Genomic DNA, 18362 nt, shown 5'->3' with positions numbered 1-18362 from the left:
CATACATGCACCTCTGAAAACCCGGTCTGTCTCTTTCACCCGTTCTGCCCCCTGGTATACACCTGAGCTACGCCAGCTCAAAGCTAAAGGTCGTCGTCTTGAACGCCTGTACACCAAAACTGGCCTTGTAGTCCATAAGGACATGTACAACAGCCACATACTCGCCTACAAGGATGCCCTTTCCTCTGCTAAATCAGCATACTATGCCAAATTAATTAGGTTAGGTGAAGGAAACACCAGAACTCTGTTCTCTACAGTCAATAGCATTCTGCAGCCACCGGCCTCTCTTGCACCCCACCTGTACTCAACCTCTCAATGTAACACCTTCATGACCTTTTTCAATGCCAAAATCAAAAATATTCACCAGCAACTGACCTCCTCCAGCTATACATCACTTCACTCAACTCTGTATGCTCCCCTCTCCTCCCCACTATCCAGCTTCGAACTTCCCACTGTCGCTGAAATATCAAATCTCATTCAGAAATCAAAATCATCCACCTGCCAGCTTGACCCCCTTCCTACCCACCTAGTTAAAGCATGTCTACCTTCTCTCTCCGCTTTAATTACCGACATAATTCACTCCTCCCTTACCTCTGGTCTCGTCCCCTCATCCCTCAAAACAGGTGCAATAACCCCTATTCTCAAGAAACCTGGTGCGGACCCCAACAACATGAATAATTTCCGCCCAATTTCAAATTTACCATTTGTCTCCAAGATACTCGAAAAAACAGTTGCAGCCCAAGTCCATACTCATCTGAACAACAATAATCTTTTTGAAGAATTTCAGTCTGGCTTCCGCTCCTCACACAGTACAGAGACGGCCATGGTTAAAATCACAAACGACCTCCTAGTAGCAGCTGACTCTGGGCTCTTATCCATACTCATCCTCCTTGACCTGACTGCAGCCTTTGACACCATCTCACACCAAATCCTCCTTGACAGATTATCTTCCATTGGTATCACTGACACATCCCACACCTGGTTTAGATCTTTCCTCTCCGGCCGTACTCACTTTGTCCAACTCAAACACTTCAAATCACAGTCCCATCCAGTCTTCACTGGTGTTCCTCAGGGTTCTGTCTTGGGCCCCCTCCTATTTATCATCTACCTCCTACCTCTCGGCCATATCTTCAGAAAATACGCAATCCAATTTCACTGCTACGCGGATGACACCCAGCTCTATTTTTCCACCAAACCCACCTCCACTCTCCCCCCCACTGCCCTTTCCGACTGCTTACTGGAAATCAAATCCTGGTTCTCATCCAACTTCTTAAAACTCAACAGTGATAAAACCGAGTTTCTCCTAGTTGGCTCCAAGTCCACTCTGGCTAAAACTGACAAATTCTTCCTCACTATTGACAATTCCACAGTCTCACCCTCCCCCCAAGTTAAGAGTCTGGGTGTCATCCTTGACAGCACCTTATCATTTGAAGCTCACATCAACAACATCACTCGATCTGCCTACTTCCACCTCCGCAATATTAACCGCCTCCGCCCCGTCACTCACACCCAACAGCACCGCCATCCTCGTCCACGCCCTTGTTACGTCCGATTATTGCAAAATAATCGATACGGGACGTAACAAGGGCGTGGACGAGGCTGGCATCCTCTCTGGTCTTCCTCAGAAATCCCTACGTAAGCTCCAACAGGTCCAAAACTCAGCCGCCCGTATCATCACCAGAACTCCTTTCATTAATCATATCACTCCGGTTCTCCAACAACTCCATTGGCTCCCCGTTAAGCAGCGCATAGACTTCAAAGTGCTGCTCCTCACCTCCAAGGCCCTTCACACTCTTGCACCTCCATATCTCTCTGAGCTCCTTCACATCTACACTCCCTCTCGTACTCTCCGATCCTCCTCTGCCTTCCAACTCATTGTACCTTCTGCCCGCCTGATCACCATGGGGTCACGAGCCTTCAGCCACTCTGCCCCCCTCTCTGGAACTCTCTCCCACAAGACATCCGCAATATGGACTCACTCCCAACCTTCAAATCCAGCCTGAAAACACACCTTTTTAAACTGGCATATTCCATTTCTTAATCTCTGCTAAACTGATTGTTGTTTTTAATTGTTTAAGTCTTGTATTACTGTGTGCTCTTCTTTAATTATGCTCTGTAAGGTGTCCTTGAGAGTTTTGAAAGGCGCCCATAAATAAAATGCATTATTATTATTATTATTACTAAAATAATCCAGTTTCGGCGGATGATTTTGTCTTGGGGAAATGAATGAAAAATTCTCCCAGATCCCGCACCGTTCGTACATCCGAAAGCACAACAATAACCCATGTTTTGCGTGATTTCGCAGATATAATTCAGAGTTTTCTGCACCAGTCATGAGCGAAAAACACAGCTGACATGTGAAGTGAACAGCGCACGAGACTGTCGAGTCGGGATATTTGGCCCGGAGACTGTTTGGCCACAATGACGTCACGCGCGCGGAGGCTGCTGGGAATGACATGTCAGACGGCTTTGGGTCGAGTTTTGTATCAATAAAAAGCTTTTTTTCGGGTGTATTATCTCGATTTAAATTAAATAAAAAATAAAGGCAGTCTTAAAAACAACATTTCTATAAAAATGTAGCATATTTGTAAGCTTTGCATTTGACCTTTAAGTTGTGAGGCACGTTCAAGTATTTTTGACAGAAAGGGGAGATTTGAGATGGGCCGGAAGTTGGACATGATGTCAGGTGTGAGTCCAGGTCTTTTGAGAATGGGTGTGACAGCAGCCAGTTTGAGAGAGGGGGGAACTGATCCAGATCTGAGGGAGGAGTTAATGATGGTGGCAATGAGTTGGGAGATGGCAGGGAGGCTCTCTTTAACACATTTGAAGGGCATTGGGTCAAATGTGCAGATGGAGTTAATTCCAGCCATGAAGTCGGACAGTTGCATGGGGGTCACAGGGGAGAAGTGGGACAGGGGCTGTGAGGTGAAGGGGGGGAGCCAGGAGGGGAGGTGGGGGGTGCTGATGATGGTGTCAGATTGCTGTAAATGTTGGTGATTTTGGTTTGGAAAAACGAGAGGAAGGAGTTGCACTGTTCGGTGGTGAAGGATGAGGTGGCGTTGTCACAGGGTTTGAGAAATTTGCTGATGGTGGAGAAGAGACGCTTGGGGTTGATGGAGCCGGACTGAATGAGTTGTGAGTAGTAATTAGACCGGGCTGCTTTGAGTGCGTTACTGTACTTCTGGAGATAGTCTTTGTAGATTTGAAGATGGACTGTTAGTGTGGTTTTCTTCTGTTGGCGTTCAAGTTGATGTTTTCCTTGATTTCATTTGGCGGAGTTCGGGGGTATACCAGGGGAGGGAGTGTATGAAAGAGACATTTTTTGTTTTTGTGGGGGCCAGTTCATTGAGACAGAAGGAGAGGGTGCGGTTATAATAGTCCACAAGTTCAGATGGGTTTTCAGAATGTGTGGGGGGGGGGAGACAGGAGACAGACATCTTGCAGGTAATGGAGTCAGTGATTGCAGAAGGTGAGATGGATTTAAGATTTCTGTAGGTTATTGTGCGTTTTTGCTTTTGGGCGGGGATGGGGATGTTGATGTCCATGATGATGGCCAGGTGATCAGAGATGTGGAGATTGAGGCTGGACAGATGATGGATGGTGAGACCAGTGGAGTAGACCAAGTCCAGGATGTGACCACGGCTGTGTGTTGGAAAGTTGATGTGTTGAGAGAAGTTACAGCAGTGAAGGGTTTCCTTACATTCAGAGGCATATTTGCAGGTCGGGTCGTCAACATCAATGTTAAAATCACCTAAGAGGAGAACAGATGGGGATATGGCAGAAAGCTGAGTGAGAATGTCAGAGGTCGGACAGAAAGGAGGAGTTTGGCTTCGGGGGACGGTAGATGATGGCTGTGACCAGGGGAGTGGGACCAGAGGGTTTGAAGATCAGGTGTTCAAATGAAGAAACATCAGGGATGGGGATTATGGTAGCTTTTATTTCCTTTCTGATAATAGCAGCTATACCACCACCCTGCCCTTGTGGGCGAGGTTTGTTAATGTATGTGAATCCTGCTGGAGTGATTTGATTTAAAGAAAAATAGTCCAGGGTTTTTTGCCATGTTTCGGTCAAAGTCCAGGTTATTGTCTTTAATGAATTAATTCAGAATGTGGCTTTTATTCTGGATGGAGCGTGAGTTGAGCAGGGCTGCTCTGAGGTGACGTTGCATTGGGAGGGGTTGAGTGGACCGGGGGAGTGGAAGGAGATTGGTCAGATTCACGTGTTGTTTGTTGTGATGGCGTAGTGTGGGCGTGTGACAGGACCGAATGGACGGGATGGAGTGTGGAGACGTGGAATGAAATAAAAACTTACGGCCAGAGCCTCTGTGTGGAGGATGCCGTTTGCAGAGTATTTCATTATCTGTGAGGATGTCCATGCAGTCCGGAGGCAGGCGGTTATTAAAGGAGTGGAGATCTGACAGGGAGTTGAGTGGCGGTGTTGCAGTATAACTTGAGTCATGACAACTGGCGACATTCTATTATTTTCGTCATAGGAATCCGGGGCGTGTACATTGAGGACCCATTGTTGACTTACCATGTCGATCGCCTCGTTTGTCGTTTACGTTCATCTTTTGCTATATCTGCCTTTCTAAGATCACTTTGATGCACATTCAGTACTCGTTTGTGAGGTTGTGGGTGAGAGGTGGATATCGTGACGCTTACAGGGAGGTATCGAACATTACAAAGTAGGTGACTGTGTGGATGCCTGTTCAAAATATTGCAAACTTGAATAAATCATTTAAATTATATATTTGTGTCCGACTTTCATTTGTACATCGTTCTTAATGTGATTTATAGTAGTTTTGATAGCTTTCCATACCTTCAGACAGCCTAAAAGTAAAACACAAGTTGTTTATTCACAGCCCGAACGCTCATCGAGATGACTGGATCACTCATGACAAGTTGTGATCAGCTCCGATTAAATTGTGATATAAATGCTGTAGCTATTCTCCAGGGAGCACGGTTTTTTTATGAAATACCTGTATCCCTCTCATCACAACAAGACTCTACACTGTGCAGGAAAAACAATTACATAGGCTACATGAAAATAACCTTGATGCATGGGAATGAATCACACAAACTATCTTCCGTGGCTATACTGATATGTCACAGTAACGGTCAACCACAGAAACGTAAGTCCAGCGGGGCACAAGTTGATTGCACAATTATGATTATGATCTGCTCAGTTAATTTAGCTGATTCAATTATATTTAGTAAACATATTCTTTATTATTCAATTCAAAGTATGTTCAAACAAATGTAAACCAAAAAATCATCCTCATTAATGAAGTTATAAATAAGAGTTACTTTACCATTAAAGCCCAATGTGACATATATGTCACATTTCAGATATTTGACACTAGGGGGGGTTACTTGTCAGAAATGTGTTCTAGGTGGTCTATTTAGTCTAAATGACGTTCCCATTAATTTCCCAAAAAGTAGAAATGGGTCCGGGTTCTTATGGGTTAAACGTATAGGCTTAAAGGTATAATAGAACTACTGTATTATAATATGTATTCAACGTGTGCCCCGCTGGACTTACTTTTCTGTAGTTTACCATTACTGTGACATATAAGTATAGCCACGGAAGATAGTTTGTGTGTTTCATTCCCATGCATCAAGGTTATTTTCATGTATGTAATTATTTTTCCTGCACAGTGTAGAGTCTTGTTGTGATGAGAGGGATACAGGTATTTCATAAAAAAAAACGTGCTCCCTGGAGAAAGGTACAGAATTGATATCACAATTTAATCAGAGCTGATCACAACCTGTCATGAGTGATCCAGTCATGTCGATGAGCATTCGGGCTGTGAATAAACAACTTGTGTTTTACTTTTAGGCTGTCTGAAGGTATGGAAAGCTATCAAAACTACTATACATCACATTAAGAATGATGTACAAATGAAAGTCGGACACAAATATATAATTTAAATGATTTATTCAAGTTTGCAATATTTTGAACAGACATCCACACAGTCACCTACTTTGTAATATTCGATACCTCCCTGTAAGCGTCACGATATCCACCTCTCACCCACAACCTCACATACGAGTACTGAATGTGCATCAAAGTGATCTTATGAAGGCAGATATAGCAAAAGATGAACGTAAACGACAAATGAGGCGATCGACATGGTAAGTCAACAATGGGTCCTCAATGTACACGCCCCGGATTCCTATGACGAAAATAATAGAATGTCGCCAGTTGTCATGACTCAAGTTATACTGCAACAGCGGCATGATCCGGCTAATGCTGGGGACCCGGGCAGCAGAGACCAGGAGCCGGATGACCGTGGAAGAAGGAGCGGTGTGAGTCCAGGTAAAATCAGAAGGATAATCCACAGCATATCAGGAGAATAATTCCAGTGGTTTCCGGAGGAGAATCGTAGGAGGGGCTGACAGCCTGGTGCAGAGTGGGAGCGGGGTGACCAGCCTACTAGCTTGTTAGCTAGCTTGATAGCAACCCGGCAGGGAGAGACGATGTCAGCGGGGAAGCCGGCTGATCGCAGCGGGATGGGAAGACCCACACGAGCCGCGGAGTTAGGGTGGAGTTGGGGTGGAGACAGAAATGTTAGCTCAGCAGACTTCGGAGAGCCGAGGAGCATCTAGGTAGCATTCTGCTAGGTCCGATAATGCTAGCTAGCTAGCTAGCGGGCTAGGGACCGGTGAGCAGGAAAGAGCCAGCAGGTAGGAGATGACAACACGAAGACCTGTGTCGATTCGATAGAGAGATGCTGCTATTTTTGCTGATGACTGACGTTTAAAAAGTAGAGAGCCCGACAGGAGAGGTTCTGATCTGGACTAAAGAACAAGATTTGGGGCGGAGGAGCGGCGAACAAACAACGCCAGCACCCTCGGCGACCCGGGAAAATGTTAGGGTGTTATGCCTATACCAGGCATGTCCAAAGTCTGATCCGATTTAATATGGCCTGCACTTTGGTATTATTTATGGCCCGCTAGCTTTGACGTACAGTGATCTGCGGTAAAACCCGGAACTGTTTTTCTTTCGTTGCCTTTGTTTTGTTTGTCTGTCTGGAGGTAGGGGTGGGAGGGACTGGTTTTAGGGGTTTTCTGTTTCTGTCTTATCATCTCATTGTGTTTTTTTTTTATATATAGCACCTGCATTTGTTTCTCCTTATTGTGTTATGTGTGGGAAAAACCAAATAAATAAAAACGATGTCAGAAGGGACTATTGGTCCCGGGCATATTCACATTATCAAATCTGGCCCTCTTTGAAGAAAGTTTGGACACCCCTGCCCTATACTCTAGCGACTTCTCCTAAAATGTCAACCTGCCTTATTGCTATTGGCTATTAATGTTCTCTTTCTTAATGCAAAATGGAGTTAACTAGTTCGTCTTTTGTACGAAAAAGAGCCCTAGTTGTTGATGGGAGACATCAGCTTGTGTCAGTAATGATATTAAAGGTCCATAGTCCTGCCCTGCTATGATTGGACATGGTAGTTGTATCTCCCTGCCTATCTCAGCAAAACACATGATAGCGCCTTGATTTAGTATTAGCAGAGGCCTGTACTACGAAGCCGGATTTTCGCTTAGCGAGCTAACTTCAGGGAAAACTCTGGGTTTCCGGTCCTATTATCATTCATATCACATCATAATGTATCATATGTTTCCTTATCTGAGTCAGCTTCTTGAGCCGTATCTGGCCGTGCAACACTTACAGTGTCACATACTGTATGCAGAAGTATTATTTTAAGCAACACATTAAGTTGACGAAACACTCGAGTCAAATGTAATTAAAGTCAGATCCACTCTTGTCTTAGGCAGTGATATCATAAACCTGTTAATGTACGCATTCAAACACTTTTTTTTGTACCTGCTGTACCTATGTTGCTTTTATCCTGGATACAGTGTTTAAGTCATGGATATTTAAAGCTTAACTTCTTCATATTTGTCTAATATTATAGTTCACTTTTCATTCAGGAAGTAAGACGCTGCGCTGTCAGTACGCTTGTCCATGTTTGTGATTGGTCAAATGTTGCTAACCCGCCCCTTTCATGTGAACGCGCACTCAGCCGGACAGAGAAACCCTGGCTTGAGTTAACGATTTGATAACCAGCGTCGTAGGGCAGCTTAGCGAGAGCGTGTTTGTTTTGGATTAGGTAAACCGGGTAACTCAAACATATCCAGGTTATGTTGAACCGGCTTCGTAGTACAGGCCTCAGGTCTCTGCTGCCCTCTGTTGATAAACATAGAAATGGCATATTTGTTTCACTTTGTTGTGATTTGATTTGTATAAGAAATACACTTAACAATGTAGAACATTCAAAATGAATTTGATTTGACCTTAAATAAGGAATTGTTATGTCAAGGCATGATCATATTATCAAGTTTCCATTCACATTTATACACAAAACCTGTACAAAAAAAAACGTTATGTTGCTACGTTATGTAATATATTATAACATTATGTTAATCATCAATTCATGTTTTTTTATTTGATGATTTGATGACTTATTGACAAGAGGGACAATATTTAAAGAAAATAATTTAGTAACTGTGTGCTTGACACTTGTAGCTGCTATGTTTGAAGACCTACCAGGAGAGTTTTGTGGTGAGGAGGCAGGTGAACAGCGAGGAGAAATGCTGAAGCCGTGGAGGATGGGATGAGGCGGAACATAAGACATGATCTCCTCTTCAAATAAACTACAAGAAAAACACACAAAACAGACAGTATTTCTGAATTCAGTCATTTACTGTACAATTCAATAAAATAGATGTTGTTACCAAACATGGATACTAGTTTCAGTGTGTGTATTACCTTAACAGGATGACTAGGTCTGCATCACATGACAATTTCTCCACCCCCTGAGTACCTTCTGTCCGAAGGTAGTGAATTTTCTCCCTGAACAGTCAAGCAAGACAAATAATTTATTATATATAGTATTTACATTAAGGCAGGTTCCTATAAATAATTATCACAGCTTGATATAATGTAGATTGAAAAAAAACCTCTTCTGTTATATCTCTCACAGGCACCGCCCTCTACTGGACACTATGGGTACTACCTTATCATGCAAGCATTCACCTACTGAGATTTCTATAGACGTAGCCGGCCCCCGGGGCGGGCCTACCTGAATGCTTGCACAAGCCCAAGGCGGCCACACCTCCCGTTCCCGTCATCCTTTTCTCTTCAAGCGAGCAACAAACAAGACGTTTGAAGAAGAAAGAGTTATCATACCTCCATGGAGTCGCCACTTCTAGAGACCCGGGCCTGTCCTTCATGCCCTGGCTTAAATGGTGGGTGCCGGTCCCCACCACCCCTGCTTCGAGTGTTTGGGGGACCTGGCCATTCACGCGCCATAGTCCTAGAGTGATGTGTGTGTGAAAAAAGCATTCAGCAAAAACGATTGCATTTATCCCAGAGTAACGGTACGTCCACACAGCCGCGTTAAAAAAATCTTGGAGGTGGGCGTATCTGAAGCTTGGGGATTTTTTGCGACCTCATGTCGAGGGGCGGCCCCCTGCCAGGCGAGTGGGCGCTTCACCCAGAGGTGGTGAAGCAGATCTGGGCCCGGTTCGGGACAGCAGAGGTGGATCTGTTCGCCAGCCGGCACAACAGCCACTGTGCCCTGTGGTTCTCCATGGCTTTGAGCGACGACCCGCCCTTGGGGGGGACGCGTCTGCACACGAGCCATGGCCAAGAAAGCTGCTCTACGTCTTATTCTCCCTCTCCTGGGGAGAGTGAGGCGGGAACGTCTGTCAATCATCGTAGTAGCGCCGGAATCGCTTCAGGGCTCCGTGGTACTCAGAGATGACACAGATGAAGATGGGCCAGCCCTGGGCGCTTCCCCAGTTCTGGGGGGCGATGTCTCAAGAGGCAGGTGAAATCGGGGCGTTACCCACTCTGGGCCGACCTCTCCAGGCTTGGCCCCTGAAAGGACAGGCTAAGACAGGGTGGATTGTCTGATAGTGTTATTCAGTCTATCCAGGCAGCTAGAGCGGGATCCACCACAGCTTGTTACAGGCCAAAGTGGCTGGGATTCCTGCGATGGTGTGAGGAGCGGAAAATAGAGCCCCTATCTTGTGAGTTGGGATCTATTTTGTCGTACTTACAGTTATTGGTGGACAGAGGGCTTGCTCATTCCACAGTGAAAGTGTATGCAGCAGCCATCTCGTCCTGCCATGAGGGATTTGACGGCAGGGCAGTCTTCTCTCAGCCACTGATGTTGCGGTTTTTACGGGGGGTCAGGAGGCTGCACCCAGTAGTGCACGCCTCCGCCCCCGCAGTCGGACCTGCCGCTGGTGCTTGAGGCTCCTAACCATTTCAGCCTCTGGAGCTCTCCTCCCTGAAAGCACTGTCGTGGAAGACAGCATTGCTACGTCAGCCAAGAGAGTGTCCGAGTTAACCGCTCTATCGGTGCACCCGAGTTGCTCGGTGATCCGGGATGACCAGGGCGGGGAGACACTCAGACCGAACCCCTACTTTGTGCCAAAGAGCCTAAGGAGTGCGTTCAGGTCGAGGGCTATTCAGTTGGGGGGCTTTAACCTTCCACCCCATAGTGGGGAGAGGGAGGCTAAATTGCACCTCCTCTGCCCGGTGTGTGCGCTAGCGTGTTATGTGGAGCGGCTGCCCTTAGACGCACTGAACAGCTGTTTGTGTGCTTCGGGGGCGGGGTGACCGGGGAAGCCCTGTCCAAGAAACGCCTGGCAGGCTGGCTCTGCGAGTGCATTGCACATGCCTACGGACAGGCGGGAGATCAGTGAAGCTGCTTAGTGGCCAAAGGGAACTTCGAAAAAATTGTTACGTCTCCAGGGGCAAACATATATTTTTGCAGAAACATGCATTGTGTAGCACGAACCCTTGCTATATATACACAACGACAGTAGGGGTCTAACGGTTCACAAACATTTCGGTTCGGTACGTACCTCGGTTTTTAGGTCACGGTTCGGTTCGGTACGTTTTCGGTACAGCAGAAAAAATTATCACAAAACATAACATATTTTTTTTTAATTATTATTAAACTGTGAATAATGTATTCACTCAAATAAATGCAAAATATAATAAAATAAACATTAAGGTGCAGCATTTCGATGAACTGAAATAATCTGTATTTGAACTTTACTGTACTAGTACTCACAAAACATACACTATTAGTTTTGGGTTTTTAATTATTATTAAACTATGAATATTCACTCAAATAAATATAAAATATAATAAAATAAACATTAAGTTTGACATTATGACTTACTTGTCATTGTATTTTCATGTTTTTTTAAAGAAAAATGTACTTCCACATTGCTTGCCGAAAGGGCAGATCTGCTGGCACTAGCAATGTCTCCTGCTGTGGAGAACACCCTCTCGCTAGGGACAGAGGTAGCAGATACAGCCAGGTAGCGCTTTGCTAACATGGCAACATAAGGATATTTGCCGTTTGTAATAGCTTTGGCTCGGTCTGAAGTTTTTGCGAGTGGTGGAGGCTTAAATGCTAGCGGGAGTTGGGTTTGCACTTCAGTCTTTTGGTACCGGTGATATTCACGTTCGGGTGATGCCTTTTCAAATGAGTGTGCAAGTTTGATGTATTGCCAGCCGCGTAACCAATTTTAGTTGAACAATGCCGACAAACAGCTTTGGTTCGGTCCACATGTCTTTGTCCGTCATCCTTGTACGTAACTGCGAAACCAAAATGTTCCCAAACCGGAGACTTCAATGATGCTGGAGGATTTTCGAGCTCAACTTTATCTGCGTTCGCCATTTCCTCAAATTACTGACTACATTTGAACGCATCCCTCTGACCAGCTTGTCCAATGAATTGACTTGCTCGCTCTATGCGTTGAACACAATGGGAGCAAATTACTCTGAATGCTGCGACGCAGCACCTGAGATTACTTCCAAGAAATTGTTCACGTTCTCAATTTTTTACGTTTAACGTTATATTCGTTCCGTACACTTCGGTACACACGTGTACCGAACCGAAGGGTACGTGTACCGTTACACCCCTAGACGACAGTGATGATAACAAATAAAAGTTTAGAATTAACATTAGTACCTCATTATATCTGATTTAATAATTTTAGAAAGAAGCATACCTCAGAGCATGGTTTCTGCTTAGGCTTGGCTGTCGCTCTTGCAACATATCAAATATGTTTGGCTGTCGAAGAAATGCCACAATTTTGTCATTGTATGCTAGAGAAAAGATAGAGAAAGACAAATAGAGAATAAGCAGTTAAAAGACAAAAAAAGATTTATGGTGTACATCTCCCATAATGTTATATTGAAACCTGCCGAAGTGACGGACACAGTCCAACATATGTTGGGCTAGAAAACACAAGCAGCCAGTTTTTATAAAAGATTAACAAACATAATTTCATTAAAAACCTTCCAGATGGTACGTTTTTTTGTTCGGGCTGATACCAAAGTCCAGGTATTAGTATCGCCATTGAAAAAGTCGTATCGGTGCATACCTACTTGAAACAATGAATTGCATCAGGTTGATTGTGGCTTAATTAATGATATTAGGCTTTGACAGTGCTTACAAGGAGCAGTCAATTGTTGTGAGTTGTTGTGCTGATTTCGTATGGCGGCTACCAGGCTGTTTCCAGGCCTGGCCATTAGGGAAGCCCCACGACTCCTGGACACATCAGAGGCCTGGCAACAAACACCAACAGCACAAACTTCACATAAACATTTTTTCACATCCTTCATTATCATATTTATAGGTTATTTTCTGTAGATGTATTTGTTCAACAAATCCCATGAGCATCCAAGTAACAAAATATGGACCTGATTAAAAAGTATTGTGTGTATCTAAAGCCTGATATCTTTCATTCCTTTGTGCCATACATCGCCTTTGTTGTTCAAAAGCGTATAGGACATCAGTCATGCTACAGTACATTTTCAGGAAGGGAAATATTTGTGGATTCAATGACGACAATGAGTCACTTAGAATTGATGGTACAGGTAGGAGTGTGTACCTCCCCAGCGCTATAGCTGCGCAATCTCTGCAGATGTTGCCTGTGAGCAAGGTGGCCAGGCAGCCGGCCACTCTGCAGAGGGATGCGCGGGTCAATGAACGTCGTGGCACGACTGTTGTGGTCCACAAAAAAAGACTAAGGAACAGAGAAAAAAAAAAACTGAAGAGGTACAATGTGTTTTGCCAAATATTTATTTAAAATGATCTTCCACAGAATGAATACATTATGAATCAAATTTTATTTAAAAAAAAAAGCTTTTTGAATATTAAAATAAGTACATTTTATGCAAAAACATTGACATGCCTTTAAACTACATATCTACTCTCAATCTACTCTCAGAATTAATACAACATTAATATTCTATTAACATGATCATGATCATCATCTATATGGCTTGATCATTTACATAATATTATTGTTTGTATAGAATATTTCATAAAAATGTCATTGGTCTTGTCCTGTAACACAACTTTTGGCACTGCATTAGTTGTAATCTCTGTCTGCTAGTTGTGTAAAATTATTCATATAACTCTATGGTCACAATTCTATGCCCACCGTCATTTTACATTCGTAACTTACCTTGCCCTGGGGGTCAGTCTTGATCTCCCAGCCCCTTGGTAGCTCCAGCTGAGTGTCTGCGAACTTGTTGAGGAAAACCACAAGGTCCCGGTTATGCTGGTAGCGCTCAAAGTTTCTGGCATCGCGGCGCACCTTCAGAATCATGTGTTTCACACAACTGCTGTTGGTGAACACCCGGTAGGCTGCCTGTCAAGAGAACATCAACACGTTTACGTTGATATTTATAAAATAAAATCACTGATAGTGGGAAACATACTTTTTGGGTAGTGTTGGCAATGTAATCATGAGTAAAGATCCAGCCACATATCAATAGCCTTCCCACTTCATACTGGCGAGATGAGAAATAGTTTTGGACTCGTAACGCCACTATTGTGCAATATTTGGAAACTAATTGCAATGGTATATCTATCCACCAGGTGAAGCAGTGGTTTGGAAAAGGAAATGAAGGAAGGTAGAAGGAAATATGAAAGACAGTCAAGGTAAGAAAAATGGAATGAAGGAAGAAAAGGAGGATAGAGACAATGAAGGTCACTGACTTTCCTTTTATCCTTTCCAATTCCCTACTTTCTTTTTGACATTTCTCCTTCCTTTACTTCATTCCTGCTCTGTAGTTGGAGTACAACTGGACATTCTGGAGGAGGTGGCGGAGGGGATGACACAGAGGAAGTCCGTAGGTGTTCAAACCCCACTGCAGTCAGCATGTCGTTGTGTCCCTGGGCAAGACACTTCACCCCAAATTGCTCCTGTGGGGATTGCCCACAGTATTGAGTATGTATGTCGCTTTGGATAAAAGCGTCTAACAAGTAACATGTAATGTAATATTTTATCTTTATTCTTTACCTTGTGTGAATCCTGTGTTGCTGCTATAAACGCTTGAATTCCCCCACGGGGATTAATACATTTCCATCTTATTTTATCCTATCTTCCTCCCTTATTTCATACTTCCTTATTTCTTCAGTCAAGGAGAGGGATTGTTTTCAGGATAAATTAATTAAAATCACAAGACGGAGACACAAACATGTGTATTTTATACTTATATAAAAAGATAATGTCAAAGATAATCCACCATCTGTATTTTCTCTAGAGGAAAATATCTGTTTCTGTTACTACTATTAACATTCCTATTGATGCAAATATAAGGAATGCACAACAAAAATGCTATTTTGTTTTGACGCTTTGATATATAAGATTTCAAAGTTGACCACCTAGTCATAAAACCCGGAAGTAAGCTGCGCATCGGTTCCCTCGACAAAAAAGCAATGGGATTTCTCCATAGGATTTGGGAAAATAGCTTGAAATAAGGTCTGTGGAAAATGAACCAGTTAGATAAATGCACGTTTTGTTCAGCGGGATAATATCCACATGTCTACCCTACTTTTATAATTATAGATATAAATGACTCATTCCAGTTTAACGTGTTTTGTGTCAAAGTGACTTAACATAATGTATCAAGCGAAAGGTTAGAAAAAAGATTGCATTTATCTATAGGTACAGACACTAATAATAAGCAATAAAGACCTTTTACTTAAAATCAAGTATTTTAAGTGGCTGCTGGCTGCAGCTGCCTCATTACAGTATACAAATTAAGTGACATTTTTTACTCAATTGAGTGACATTAAAATAATGGTTAATGTCCTCATTAGTCACTTCAAAACAATATAAATAAAGTAAAATAGCATCCAGGTCAGCAAATATAGTTTACAACTTTATCCTAAAATGTTGTATTTATAAATAATTAAAGTTTAGGGAGATATATTCTATTTATGTATGTCATTCTAAATATAATAAACTATATCTGATATGAAGCTCTGCAAAAAATTAAGAGAGCACTCTGTGTCTGTTGAATTCCAACACAGAGAAATGTTGTCAGTAGTTTATAGATTAAAATCAAAAAATGATAATTGTACTCAAACACATACCTATACATTGGTGGTCTCTTAATTGTTTCCAGAGCTGTATCTACATAGCCATTATTTTGTGTGTGTGAAGGACTAACATAGTTACTGTGCAACACAGTGAAGAATTCTGGGTGTGTGATGAACTTGACAGCAGGCGATTGGAGGAGATGACTGATCTTCTGGTGATTGACAGGGGAAGCGGGACCTGCAGACAAACAAGGTGAATTACTTTCTCTGTTTTAAGCACTAAAGTAGGTTTTTAAAGAGGCTTTATATGAACTATTAATAAATATAATATTTGACATTTAAAATATGATATGACATCAGGGACTCATACTGTACTATAAATGAATATAAATCAAATAAGTGCAAATACATAAATACAACTTAAATAAAATAAATAGTAACAAAAACTAAATAGTAAAATAAATATTTGCAATTTCACATTTTAATATTGTCCAATTTATAACAATATATAAACACATACAAATACCACTATTACAACAATGTTAAACATACATTCAAATAATTTAGTAACACACAGGCCAATAGTCATTCAGTGCCGAACCTGTAAAAAGTAATGATAACGATATTCAATAGGCAAGTCATTCAGTAATACATTCAATAAGGCATTCAGTAAAGTGTCGAATCCGTAAAAAGTAGGACCATTGTCCACTATACATAAAACAAATCACTGTGTGTGTGTGTGTGTGTGTGTGTGTGTGTGTGTGTGTGTGTGTGTGTGTGTGTGTGTGTGTGTGTGTGTGTGTGTGTGTGACAAGAGCTTTAGTCGGAGGTCTGCTGTCTTCATGTTGTTGTATGATTGGTGTTTAGCTACGGTATTTAGCGTCAACAGCACCTCCGCTTTTAGGGTTGACGTAGACTCAAACGTCGCCCGGAGGTCCCCCGGTGTTGTTGCGGGAGCTGCTGCACTAGCTAACGCAGCACTAGCTAATGCTGCACTAGCTAAACAAATGCTAATTTATTTTGCAAAAGGTGCAGCAGGCTTCTAACACGTTCCCCTCCACTGATTTCAACCAAGCACTAAATTCGATGTTTTCCAACCAAATATGGTTGAACTTACACTTCCCCATATTTATTTGTAAATAGATTCAAAGATACCTAATTTCTGACTGCCGCTAGCTGAAGCTTGGTTGCTAGGTTACTAGCTAGGTGTTCTCCGATAAGGGGCCAGGGGAAACAAAGTTAATGATTACTGGTACCATGTTGATTTATTTCAATACAAATTGTTGGGGGAACTGAAAGGCTCTTACCGTACTGGTTACTTTGCAGCCCGGACATTTCCCCCAAAACACATTTAGACGTGATCGCTACACAGAAGTACCTTTCAAATCCGATCATTTTTAAGACCTTCTAAATCATATTTAAGACCTTTCTTATTTCTTTGATCATATTTAAGACCTTTTTAAGACCTTAAATTCTGATTATCAAATTTAAGACTTTTTAAGACCCCGCGGGAACCCTGTATATAGATGTGTTTACAGCAGTGTTGGGTGTAACACGTTACAAAGTAATCACACTAAATGTTTCGGTAATGCAGTAATGCAGGGGTGGGGAACCTTATTCCTCTCAAGGGCCATTTCAATTTTCTCAACATCCTCAGTGGAGAACTGCGCTAAAACAGCTGATCACAACGTTCACACTCTGTGGTCACGAAGTACTCCACTAGCCCCCCCTCCCCCCTGTCGACTTTCCTGAAGTACTCCCCCGTTGATAGAAATTAACACGTAATGAATTAAGACCCCACGGTTTGATGATTGATAGGTGTGTGGGCTGTCTTTCATTTTGACACACAGAACTTTTTTATAATAAACATTTATTTAACATATGTTAAATGGATATATTCGCCTTCTTTCACTTATCTTTCCATTCCCACAACAATATACATAAAGAAATGGCAGATTTTGGACATAGTTCGAATGGTGATTAATCATGATTAATTAATTTTTAAGCTGTGATTAATCTGATTAAAAATGTTAATCGTTTGACAGCCCTAGTATATATTTAGATTCCACCTTCATGATTATTAATCTGTGAGTGAATTGTTTTCTAACAAGACCCTTTTATTTATATTAGGTCTTAAAGTTTTTGCATAAATTAGGGCGTGGTCACATTGAGTGACGGCTCTGTCAAGTGACTACTGCTGTTAGCTTCTTGTCTCTCTGCTAGCTGCTCCGTGAAGCTAGCTACAGGGACTCTGCCTGCTCAGCTCATCCAGGGAACACAACTTGACCCCGGCCGTGTTTGTTTGTTCTTCATGCTTATATATCAGATTAATTGTGACTCGCTCTGCGGTTGAAACAGACGGTGCATGAATGCGGTTTTGCGGTAAGTGAAATTTGAGTACTTATTTATGTATTAATGATTTTAATCAGCTACGTGATGAATGTTAAGGCTTGGGTTAGCGTGTAAGTGAGTGGTAGCTACATCGGTGCTAACGTTGCTAATCGTAGCCTCCAAGTTAAAACCATAGAGTCTAGACTGTATATAGGCTATAAAGGTTAAAACGAAATAGACAAGTGTTAAGCGTTAAGTGGGATAATACTGTAGAACAAACGGCTTCTGTTTGAGGTTGATAAAATAAGGTCATCCTTGTAACTTAGAGAGATATTTTATTATGTAGGTAGGAACTGTATGCATCGCTAAGGTTAATTTAAATTGGCTATGCTCAAGTATGTAGACAAGCTAATGTCGAAGTAGTGTATGTGAAATCAACCTCACAAGAAGATGTGTGTATATTACAATTATTAATGTCATATTTCAAGATGATTACTTAGATATTACAATATGGTTGGTTGAGCTGGAGTTCATTATTGAGCTTACATGTTAACGTCACAGTCATCTGAAGAACGAACCCAAACCTTGTTGTTTGTAGTGTTAATTTCGTCAGCTATTTTTTAATTTAGTTTTAGTCTTAGTCCTGTGTTACATT

General features: G+C 42.3%; 1 protein-coding gene across 1 annotated transcript in view; it reads right to left on the bottom strand.

Moving 5' to 3' along the window:
* Positions 1-16771, bottom strand: part of LOC117443110 (E3 ubiquitin-protein ligase HECW1-like) — a 46861-nt gene extending 30090 nt beyond the window's left edge. Inside the window, exons 1-8 of the mRNA XM_071202542.1 lie at positions 16755-16771; positions 15508-15643; positions 13512-13697; positions 12933-13067; positions 12495-12606; positions 12048-12144; positions 8779-8862; positions 8557-8663 (exon numbers count right to left, since the gene is read on the bottom strand). Coding sequence (XP_071058643.1) covers positions 8557-8663; positions 8779-8862; positions 12048-12144; positions 12495-12606; positions 12933-13067; positions 13512-13697; positions 15508-15643; positions 16755-16771 — 874 coding nt within the window. The remainder of the gene's footprint in view (positions 1-8556; positions 8664-8778; positions 8863-12047; positions 12145-12494; positions 12607-12932; positions 13068-13511; positions 13698-15507; positions 15644-16754) is intronic.
* Between the last annotated feature and the right edge of the window lie 1591 nt (positions 16772-18362).

The sequence above is a fragment of the Pseudochaenichthys georgianus genome, unplaced genomic scaffold (genome assembly GCF_902827115.2).
Source record: "Pseudochaenichthys georgianus unplaced genomic scaffold, fPseGeo1.2 scaffold_540_arrow_ctg1, whole genome shotgun sequence".
Classification (NCBI taxonomy): Eukaryota; Metazoa; Chordata; class Actinopteri; order Perciformes; family Channichthyidae; genus Pseudochaenichthys; species Pseudochaenichthys georgianus.
The sequence above is the reverse complement of the archived record's forward strand: the minus strand, read 5'-3'. Positions and strand labels throughout refer to the sequence as shown.